The sequence below is a fragment of the Mus caroli genome, chromosome 13 (genome assembly GCF_900094665.2).
Source record: "Mus caroli chromosome 13, CAROLI_EIJ_v1.1, whole genome shotgun sequence".
In the NCBI taxonomy this organism is placed as follows: domain Eukaryota; kingdom Metazoa; phylum Chordata; class Mammalia; order Rodentia; family Muridae; genus Mus; species Mus caroli.
Genome location: NC_034582.1, coordinates 54,187,920 through 54,199,435, shown reverse-complemented (window position 1 = coordinate 54,199,435; position 11,516 = coordinate 54,187,920). Strand labels below are relative to the sequence as shown.

General features: G+C 48.4%; 1 protein-coding gene across 6 annotated transcripts in view; it reads right to left on the bottom strand.

Moving 5' to 3' along the window:
- Nucleotides 1–10,931, bottom strand: part of Ntrk2 (neurotrophic receptor tyrosine kinase 2) — a 315,292-nt gene extending 304,361 nt beyond the window's left edge. The window contains exons 1-2 of one of the 6 annotated variants that reach the window (XM_021180131.2): nucleotides 10,643–10,931; nucleotides 8,555–9,106 (exon numbers count right to left, since the gene is read on the bottom strand). In XM_021180131.2, the coding sequence (XP_021035790.1) occupies nucleotides 8,555–8,766 (212 nt within the window). In that variant the 5' untranslated portion in view covers nucleotides 8,767–9,106; nucleotides 10,643–10,931. Of the gene's footprint in view, nucleotides 1–8,554; nucleotides 9,107–9,474; nucleotides 9,792–10,313; nucleotides 10,526–10,642 lie in introns of those variants that run through there. The other 5 variants (XM_021180137.2, XM_029468409.1, XM_021180130.2 and 2 more) reach the window with 5 other exon arrangements.
- Nucleotides 10,932–11,516: the final 585 nt, after the last annotated feature.

Here is an 11,516-nt window from a genome sequence, read left to right as displayed (position 1 = left end):
GGGAGGGAGGGAGGGAGGGAGGGAGGGAGGGAGGAAACACCATGCTGTGACTAGCTGATCAAAAGCAAAGGAACAAAGTAATCCTTTAAGCGCTAGTGTCCACCTAGGTCTCTACTTCTAGATTCAACACTATAGCCAATAAGGGCCAAATGTTCCCTCAGAATCTCAGACCCAAGGTTGACTTAGATAAATCAGCAATTCCAAAGTGGCCACACACCCTCACTCACTGTGGTAGTTTCAACATGCCTTGGACATTGTTTTTGCTGCTGTAACAAAGTACTCTTACAGCAACCCACCTTCATGGTCATGAATATAGTCACTTGAGACCTAACTCTCTCCCCTAAACCAAACTGAGTACCTCCAGAAACACCCGAGGTCACTCATGAGGTGTGGCCACCATGCATCAGTCAGCTCACACTAGATTCCACCTCTCCATTACACAATAGGAACTGAGCTTCCAGCACAAGACCCTTGAGGTCAGAACTCATGCAGTAGTCAAGCTCAAACCATCTTCCTTTCACTTCCATGGGAGTTCCTTTACCTGTTGTCTATGTGACCCTTACTTAGCCTCACTCAAAGAATGGTGGCTTAAATCCCAATAAAAAGCCACAAAAGGAAAGACCAAAGCACCCAGGCATGCCTGTCAATTTGGAATGCTCTAAAGAAAATTTGTGAGAATGAGTCACTTTTGACATCGAAGTTTATTGTTCACAGTTTTGAAGGCTGGCAAGACCAACAAGATCAAGATCTCAGCAGATGCAGTGTCTAATGGGGCCTATGTTTCAGAGGTGGCACCTTCTATGTCTGTCTTCACATTGTAGAAAGAAGCACTGAGCTATAGGAAGTCTCTTTAAAGGGCACTCCTTCCATGCATGAAGGGTCTGCCACCTCCTGGCACCATTGCCTTGGGGATTAAATGTCAACATGGGAAAATGAAGGGGGTTGGGTGGGTGGGGCGATCAGGCTCAAACATTCAAGCCACAGAACAAGGAACCCAGACAAGACATCTAAAGAGCAGAGCCTTCGGTAGCATCCTAGAGGACATCCTAGGACAGCTGTGGAGGGAGACTGGATCCCACTAAACAGAGGAACCAGCTTCTTAGCTTGTTTGGGGTTTGCTGTTTGCTTGGCTGGAGGAGTGTGTGGGTAGGTGGGTGGTTAATTTGGTAGTTTGTTTGTTGGTGGGTCGGGTAGCTGGCTGTATGGGTGGGTGGGTAGTTCCTTGGTGGGTTTTGTGGTGCAGAGGGTTGAGCCCAAAGCCTTGAACACGCTAGCTATGCCTTCTACCACTGGGCCACTTCTGCAAATCCAGTTTGTTTGTTTTGGAGAGAGGTGCTTGATTTTGTTTTATTTTTATTTTTTAATCATACCCTGCCAGGGAATTTAAAGGTCACCATGTCAAGATCTCTTGCTCACACATAACAAATGAGCAAGGCACCCTCAGTGAAGAAATAGGCCCATGCACAGTGAGCCAGAGTCACATTTGGCGACAGATATGTCTCTTACATCACAACAAGGGACGCTGGAACCCATGAAGTAGAAAGAACCCCCACAACAAGACTTAGGGCTTTCTGGTCTTATATTTATTTACTTAATTAATTAGTTGCTTATTTGTACAGGTGCATGCATATGCCTATGTGTACATGTGCACGTGTCTTAAGTTCAGAGGATACTTGCAGGAGACAGTTCTGTCCTTCTACCACGTGGGTCCTGGGGATTGAACTCAGGCTCTCAAGCTTGGAGGCAAGTCATATTAACTGCTTAGTCATTTTGCTCTATCATCCTTGTTAAAATTATGAGTTGTTTTGTTTTGTTTGTTTGTTTGTTTGTTTTGTTTTTTACACCATATTTCACAGGTCATTGGAAAACTCAAATCCCAGCATCTCTTGATTGAGAGCGATTTCCCTGTGTGTTGAAAGCTGATAAAATACTCAGAAGACAGACCGACATTCACAAACGCTTCACTCTGAGATGTCTCATCAGGTCCTGGGCAAGCAAGCAGCACAATGATTGGAATGAAATTAAAAGAGTAGCTTCAGACAGCTAGCCTTCCGTGGCCGGGAGAGTTTCCTAAGTCATCGTGATTCAACCTGAACGGTCATACGGTGTGTTGGTTTAGCAGAGATTTCTATACTCATAGTCACAGGCTTCTACACAAATATCATTTCTGGGGTCTATGGATATGCGCGAAGATTACGGGAAAGGCTGAAGTGCTGAAAATTAATTGGTCTTTACTTTAAATAGAAAAGAAACTCTAAATAGAGTGTGATTAATAGCTTTACTCCCTATAAGGAGATTAAAAATTACTAAACTCACCCAAATCGTGTGTCTCTTGAGTACAAGAGACCGTAAAGGAGATGAATGAAAGTGGGAGGGGGGAGGGGAAAGAACAGGATGAGATATCAGCCCACCCCTCCACCGCCACATGCTAGATCTGAAAACCAAACCCAGGCAATTGCAGTTGAGGAGTCCCTCAAAGGCTATTGAGGCCTCTTCTGCTTCAGGGTAAGGTTTTAAGCCTATATGAGCAGACACCCAAAGTGCCCATTTGGTCCGTCTCAGGCAAACAGTCCTGCCTCAGAAGTGTTCTGTCGTTGGGAGTCTTGGACCTTGAGGACACACAGGGAAGGGGTAGCTGTTGAGTGCGCCCTAAGGTTTGCTCACTATCTTAGTTGCTGAGCTTGGTCTGCTGTCTTCGAGCACTGGGAAAGACGGCAGCAGAGAAGCCAGCGAAGAATGAATATGTAGTCTGTGGCTACAGGTTCTTCATGGACAATAGCGAACTTCATATAAAGGGCTGTAGGCCTCGACTATGACATAGGCCTCTCTGGTCTATGTTATGTGTGCACTACACTCTCCAGGATCCGCCCGTCATGCTAGTCCGTTTGGCAGTCCTCATCTGTCCCAAGTCATGAGGACTTTTCTTGTTAACCCAATTTTGTATAAGAACTGTGTGATGGAAGAGGACTGTGTATGCACATATTTTTTTTTATTACCAACACAAAAAAGCATGCCTTCCCGTGTGAAGGTAAAAGCATTGCTTTGGAATCCATAAAGGCCTGGGCCTCTTTAATTACACTGTCTCACACAGGGTGTGCTTGCACAGAGCTGGCCCTCCCAAGCTTGTCTCCAAAACTTCTCAAGTAGTGGCCTGGAGTTAGACCTCAGCCTAGAGACTAAAAACAGAGGAGAGGTCCCCAATGGAGAGGCCACAATGCTCACCTGGGTACAAGGAGACAGAATTTCTCATTCCTGCAGGACCTTGGGGATTTTACAGAGGGGGAAGAGGGCTGCAGGGTCCTTTCTCTTTCTATGGTCTTGATTGGAAGCAGCCTTTCTGAACTCTGACCTTGCCACCCCCTCATTAGACCAGCATTGCCATGCCAACAGCCTGAATAGCAGCCCACACTCTAAAAGACACAGTTTGGGGGGAGTTCAGAGCAAAACAATGTGGCTGTGCCACCGCCACCCTCTAACCCGGAAGGTTTTCAGAGATGTACTGCTGACTCCAAGAACCATGTACCCTCTTCTCCCCACACTGTGGGTGCAAGGACCTTAGCCTCCATCCCAAGCCCCAGCTTCTGCGAGCTTCAAAGCTAGGAGAAGCTTGTGTGAGCACCAGAACCAAAGCTCTTCACTTCCACGGAGCCCAGAGTCCCACGGACCAGGTAAGCAGTTGGTGATGTCTCAGGCGGACTCCCAAAAGACACAGCTCCCTGTCTCCACTGTGGACTGGGTTTGAAACACATGAAGAAAGAACTGGGCGGAGAGCTGCGATAACTTCAGAAATATTCATGTGCTCGACTCAGGATCAATATTTATGATTTCCTAACCTCTTGGACATTCCATAGAGGAAAGTAAGTGAAGAGGAAATCCTGATGGAGTGGGGGTCTCTGCCTTTTTAATGGAGATCGACCAGCAGTCAAATGCAGGGCTAAAATTATCAGGCCACTTCAGAGTCCAGATCTCCGCCAGTTGGGATAGCAGGGTGAGATTGGTACTTTAAAATAGCTTGACAAAGTAGATCATGAATAATGACCAGGCAGGCAGCTATTAGTAATCTATGAGTCTAGGCTCTTTGGTGTTCTCTCTCTCTCTCTCTCTCTCTCTCTCTCTCTCTCTCTCTCTCTCTCTCTCTCTCATTCACACATATATATATATATATCCTCTTTTGCACACACTCTTTCTCTTCCATATATATATATATATATATATATATATATATATATATATACACACCAAACAAAAATATCTGTCATCTATAAATAATCTCTCTTCTGAATTCCCTTACTGAATTGTAGGAATCTAGCAAGAGGCACTACATACTAATGTTGCTCAGCAGGATGTCAGATACAATGCCGTGTTCTGCCTCATGACTTTGGACCTACAAGAAGCACTCTAGAGACACAGAAGAGCCAACTTATGATGCCAGTGTATGGTATCCAATAATGGCTTGATAATGTTTCTCCCCCTGATAGATGAGGTCAAACCTGGGGAACTAACTCACCACTTAATGCAGAAAGAATTAACACGACAAGAAATTTATTTTCCCTTCCCCAGCTAGACAAAAACTCAAGGTTTTAAACTTCCATGGCCTAAATATTGTCAGAGATCATATGGACGGTCCCTAAGGGGAAAGAGATCTCGACCTTCAGCTGCTCAGCCCACCCTTCATCTTAGCAAATATCTTTACCGGGGAATATTGAAAGAGATACAACAAAAGGTTTATGGGAAAGAAGCAGCAAATGACCTTAAGCAGACCCACGCTCAGCACGAGGGAGCCATGACCGCAGGGCTTCAGCCTCCCACTGCTTACTTGTAACAACACATAACCCGGCTCTTCTCTTAACTCCAAGCACTCTGAATTCCCATAAGGAAGTATCACTTTTCAGAGAAGAAGAAAATCAAACACATTTTCCTGTGCATTCAGTGATGGGTGGTGGGAGAGAGTAGGGTCAGAAGGGTCACCGGGCTTTTGCATTGTCTTACCCAGTGCAAACAAAACGAGATTGAAGGTACGAAATCAAAAAAAGGACTCCAAACAGCGGTGCTGAGCGGCGGTCTGGTCACACCTCCACTGTGTGGACAGAGAGGTTTCACCTGCAGTTTGCAAATTGTATTAGATAATGAATAACACTGCATTTATTAATAAACCTGGTGTGACTGGTGCAGCCACACGCTCAAGATAAAACACATGGCTCTTAAGTGCAGGAAAAGACTGCAACCCAAAGTTCTAGAACCACACCAGGGAGCCTCGGAGCGAAGACCATACGGATGCCCTTAGCTGGGTCTTTGCAAAAACCAGGATGTTTTAAACACAATTAATTGCAATAGCAAGGCTTATGAAGGTGCTGGGGCCAAAATCAATGTATTAATGGCAAAGCATTACTGTGTTTAACCAGCCAATAATAAAATGCACAGAGACGCTCTGGCAGCAGAAGCTGTGGGTTCTATTTGTGTTGTGCTAAGAGAAATAAATATTAGACTTGGTTCCAAGCATTGCCCCCAATTCAGAGAATACCACCCAAGACGCTTAGAAAGAGATCCCTACTTGCCTTCATAAACACAGGCAATATTAGAGTGTGTGGATTCCGTGATGTGGGTTACTGAAGGCTACAGAAACGAACACTGGAAAAGCTTACCATGGGGAATTTGTTTTAACCATAGGTTAAGATGGTAAACCCATCATAACTACATATTTGACCTACCACTTGGGTGAGACTGTACATCTTGGCATTTGACAGAATGGGGGTTTAAATGACCATAATCCCAACAGTACTGCACCTTTCGTGTGACATTGGTTTTCGTGTGACATTGGTTTTCGTGTGACATTGGTTTTAAAGATTAGTCTGGCACTACTGTGGCCTTAACTGTTGACAAACATCAATAGGTGCCGCTCTGAAAGGTGATGGACACCGAAGCAAGCACTTCTAACCATCACACAGAGAAATACAGATCAGCTTGGATCATAGAGAGTGTACAACAGACACTGTGACACACATTTCCAATTAATAAAGTAAGTCCACAGTAACTCTGACATGTCAAGTTGATTTCAACTTTGTATAAACACAGTATTCTACCCGTTAGCTAATCTATGCATATAGTCTCAAAATATTCTAGCTAAAACATACATTTTCTTTCAGTGTGAAGCTGTTGCTTTAGTAAGTTCTGAGAATGGATTACAGACGTGGCTCCCGTGGGCCAAGGCCATAGACATATAACTTCATAGATACACAAATAAACTAAACTGCTAGTCCAGAATACATTGAGAATAGCACTGGACCAAATAACAGAGTATGTGAAATGTGTCATTTGGCTCCAACTGTAGCTCATTGAACATAAACCCACCAAGTTGTTCAAACAAATATTATCACGTAGGGAAAGGGGCACAGATGGTATCCTATACAGCTGAGGGTGAAACTATCTCAACTATTGATATTATTTTGAGTTCAAAATAATTGGTACTTTCCAAAGAAGCACTGCAATACAGTTTACAGATACTGCTCAGATAGGCTCAAGTGGCACCAGGAGGCTAAGTAGACAGAAATGCCTTCTTGTAGACCTTGCCTCTCCCTAGCCTGATGAATATTACCAACCTACTCCTGCATCCTGGACACTCAGGCACATGGAGTTCTAAGTTCTCTCAATACCAATGGATTTCCAAATAAAGCCAGAGTAGGAACTGAAACATCACAATACACTTGTGTGTGTGTGTGTGTGTGTGTGTGTGTGTGTGTGTGTATGCGTGTGCATGTGAAGTAACAACAACTGCAAGAAAGCCATAGCATGCTCTGCCCCAACTGTCAGTTTCTGGCATGCATCAGGCAGAAGGCTCTGGAACCTCGGCAATACTGCTTTTGGGTTTAGAGATGCTTTCTTCTTTTCAGCTGATCTTAAAATGTTAAAGTAGAGCAATCGAAGTGAGAACCAAGCACTGCGTCTCATTTCTCTCTTCATTCGGTGTCTATTGTTGGATTTTTAAAAAAGCTGTGTCAATGCACTTTCCAGGTCTCCAGCCACCAAAAGGCTCTGAGTTCCTTCCACAAGGCCCCTCCATCTGACTGACATTACCTTCCGGAAAGGCATGGGTTCTGAGAAAGGCCACAGACTCTTTGGATAAGCCCAGCCCAGGACAGGCACATACCTACCCTAACCTCCCACTGTGCTGCTGCGCTACTTGTCAAAGACTGGGAACCTGGCACCCTGGACTCTGATGTTCACGGCCGGATTGGCTCAGCTATGCCAGGCCTGCACGCTCCACCTTGCTCTGCCATTCTTTCCTCCCACCAGAGGCCTGTAGTGTAACCATCAGTAGCAGAACAGCAAGATTAGAAGGGGCTCCTACTTACATTTAAAAACCAAAACAGGTTATCTTGACGCCTTTGGCACTGGCAGCTGCATTGGCAAAAAACTCCCTTGTACATTGGGGGAGGGGGTGCATGCGCACTCGCCAACCGGAAGGCCACAGCCCAAGCCCTACTTACAAGGCTGCCTTTCTCAGTCTCAATCACCCAGGAAACTTAGCTTTATAATCCTCTACACAGATGAACAAAACCTTCTGTTCGTGAGACATAAAATGGCAAGATTGCAGAGAAGAGACAATAGCACTGTGCCCAACACAGGTGACCTAGAGAAAGGACGGTTGAGTTCCTGCTTGGCAGGGTATTCGTCACAAGACATCCAACAGAGAGAAAAGAAACACATTTCTGTTTCTCCACTAAGCTGGGACAAGCTGTAACCTTTCTAGGGACAAGGCTGAAGCTACCATCCGTCAGTGTGCACACAGCTTGCCGTTTAGCCTAGTCCTGGGGAATTTTTCAATGGGCAATTAAGATTTATAATCCAAATGGTCTCAAAATCGTATCTCTGAGAAATCAGGTCCAAATTAAATCAGCCCAGGCTTTTAGCCCTTCCTGTGATCGCATTTTCTCTCTTGAGCGAGTGCTTTTCGACACTCAGAACTTCTCCTCTTACAGGGCATCCTCAAAGCATCTCTGGCTGCAATCTCTGAAGCAAAATCCAATAGATGAGATGGAAAAGGGGGAACAGGACCAGTCAACTCCAAACCTCAGGAAAAGATGTTAAGGGAGAGACCCTCACTTACTCCAACCAATTCTTGAAAATGAATCATTTTAACCTCCTTTCTGGTTAATATTACTGGAACTTCTCTCAACACACACACACACACACACACACACACACACACACACACACACATACAGTATTTTACCAAACAAAATTATTCCAATATAATTATCATATACTGAAAGCCTAAAACACACCCATCAGAACTTTGAAATGAAAATGCACACAGAATTCCTTCCCAGGAACATAATATATACGAATTTATGATTATATTCCTGTCTATATGGAATTTTAGAGTCCCACTCTTCACCAACTGACATCCGTAAGCCAGTGAAACAGACAGAGAAGTGACAGGTACCCCATCTCTCTGGTCTCTGACTTCTTGCCATGTGTGGGACAGGATCTGTCCCAAACATACACCTGCCTGATTCCTGAGGTGGGGACAGGAGAAAAAGTAAAAGGAACTCACATTTCCGTGATGTTCTCCGGGTCAACGCTGTTAGGTTCCAACCTCGGGAATGCCACGATGCCTGGAGAAGGCTCAGTACACCAAATCCTAGCGGAACTGCATTTGCAGGACGTCGGGCAGGCGAGAGAGGCCCTCCAGAAGCCCAAGACCAGCAGGCATAAGCCCCAGAGCCGCGCCATGGCGGGTCCATGCCACCTCGGCCAGGGCGACATCCCGAGCTGCCAGTGCCAGTCAGTCGGAGTGCGTGTCCCTACGCTGAGCCAGGCGTCCCCCGCCGGAGGGGGGAGGCCTTCCCTGCGCCCTCTTGCTGCTTGGTGCTGGTGGCCTCCCGCGGAGTGGAGCGTACAGGAGGCTGAGCCTGTGCTGGGGCTGAGCAGGTTGGCGCTGACCAAATGGTTCACAGTGGCTGGGACATTGCGGGCCGCTGCTCCAAGCCACAAGGCGGCTGCATGGTCCTATACGCCAGGCACCACTCCGTGGATCTCCCTGGACTCTTTGGGTCGCAGAACCGCTAAACCGGCTCGGATATCGATATCGGTGCGCACCTCAGGGCTGAAGACAAACAGACATGGATGAGACTAATAGACCCTACACACCACCAACTGGGACACAGTCCCTCCGCGCTCTCCTCACCCTGAACCCCAGCCTGGAGAATGAATGTCTGAGTGCCCAGCTCCCGCCCCGCCATCAACTTGCCCCTTAGTGGACCCCCCGTGTGCCCGCCCCCCCTTCAAGCCTGAGGCCGAGGCATGAGAAGTCGGGAACGGGTCTTTGAGAGCAGATTCCATGGCATAGGCCAAGCCAAGGACCCTCCAAAGAGGCTGCGGCGGCGCTGGGGCCCCAATGATGCTGCAGAATCCTCCCCGGCCGCTGGGCGCGGGGGGAGAGGGGAGGTGGGCAGGTGGCGCGGCACATCCCACCTGGGGAGCAACTGCGGTAGCAGGACAGTGCCGGCCCAGGCCACCGAGGACTGTCCGCGCGGCTCCCCCGGCCTTCCGTAGCAAGCGCAGGGAGCAGAGCGCTGCAGAAGCAGCAACAGCAGCTGAAGCAGCGACTGGGCTCTAACCGGCGGCCGCCGCCGCCGCCGCCTCTGCTACTGCTGGAGAAGTGACGTGAGGGCTGACGCAGAGCAGGGGCAGAAACTCCAGAAAATTAGTATGAAATCCAAAAACACACACGCTCACACACACGCGCGCGCGCGCACACGCACACACGCATAGCATAGCACCCTCCAGACAAAAGCAAGGCGGAGGGGAGGGAATCTGGGGGCGAGCGGGGAGGAGGAGGCTTGGTGCCAGCGGCCAGGCGCAGACAGCAGCATGTGGGAGTTCACACTCGCGCGCACGCACACACCTTGGCGGGGTAGCAGTGCGGGTGTGCATGTGTGCGCGTGTGCGTGTGTGTGCCCCCTTTAGACCCCGGTACATCTGAAATGCAGCGATGCTTCCTTGGTCCCTAATTCTTACATCTCTTCCACATCGCAGTACAGGCTAGCTTTTTGAAATGGAAGCCCTGTTTGGTTAGGCTCTGAAAAAAAAAAAAATGCTATGATTCGTATTGTATGAATCCTCCCCTTTCCTTTCCTTTCCTTTCCTTTCCCTTTCCCTCTCCCTCCCCGCTGCGTTTTTCTTTCTCACCAAGCTCATAGGGGAAAGCAAGCTATTTCCAAAATATAGGGAAGACAAGTTACACCCCGTACAAAATTAATATATAGCGCTGTACGTTAGTAACCAACGACCATTGCCCGGTTCCGGACTACCTATTTAGGGGTGGATGGTTCCAAAGCTCTCCTGATGGGGTTTCTGCCAAGAGAGAGGAGCCTGCAGACACAAGTGTAGCTCTGATGGATCTTTCTCCTGTCGTTTGCGCCACAGAGAGAGCCCTGCGTGGGAAGGGAGCGCGCCGGCCGCGCAGTGGGTTCCCTAAATGCTTTGCACCGACCCTGGCCTGTGGAATGGATGGCTCCGCATCATCTTCTCATATTCCTTAACCTGGCAGGATGCAGCCATTTGAGGATCACAGCTTCACTCCCCGCGACACCCACCCGCACGCGGAGCACCCAAGCCCCTGTCCCCTGCCCTGCCGTACCTTGCGCGTGTTCGTGTGCGCGCGTGCATGTGCGCCAACGTGTACCCTGCACCCGCGCTGCCCGAGGCAGGATGTGCTTCCAGCTACCGAGAGGCCGGGCTCCAGCAGCGCCCTAGAGTCTCAGTGGGGACACGTGAGATGATTCCGGAGGGTCGAGTGACAAACCTTAACTGCTGTGCGGGTGCAGTTAAATGGTCGCTGTGGGCCATTCGCGAGCCTGATCTGAGCCTCCTCTCACCATTTGTGGCTGCGACCGCCCGCACATCCGCAGTCATTTAAAAGGGAATCTGGTAGATGCGCCGCAGTGCCTGACACTTTCGAGGGCTCTGGTGCCCCCGCGTGGGGAGAAGAAACCCAGCACGCTCCCGTACATCGGGCCATTGCTACCACCTCATTGGGAACTGCGCTACCGGCGCACTGCAGCTCCAGATATGCAACCGCCGTGCTGTGTGCACTTTGCTGCCCAGGCAGTGCGCCTCTCGCCAGATCCCTACAATCTCCTGCCTATGAAGTCCTCCACGCACCACAAGACAATGCGCTGGAGTCCAATTTAAGACATAAGAATAGTCACCCAACTGCCCGCAAAAGGCCAGAAATGAGAAGGATGGTGTCAGGGGAAATGTTTGGGTCTTCGCACAGCCTTAAACATCACTAAGAAATAAAATCAATCTAGCAAGATTTTCACATAGATGTCATGCACCAGGGATAGAAATATAATCCTCACACATTCAAACACCCGGCCGAGGCCTGGAGCAAAAACCAGCAGGTCACCTCACCCCCTTCCCTGAGCCCTGATACACCTTGGGGGCTTGGACCATCGAAGCTTCAGATAACTTCTCAGTTCTGCCTGCCACCTTTGCTGCTGTGGCAAGGC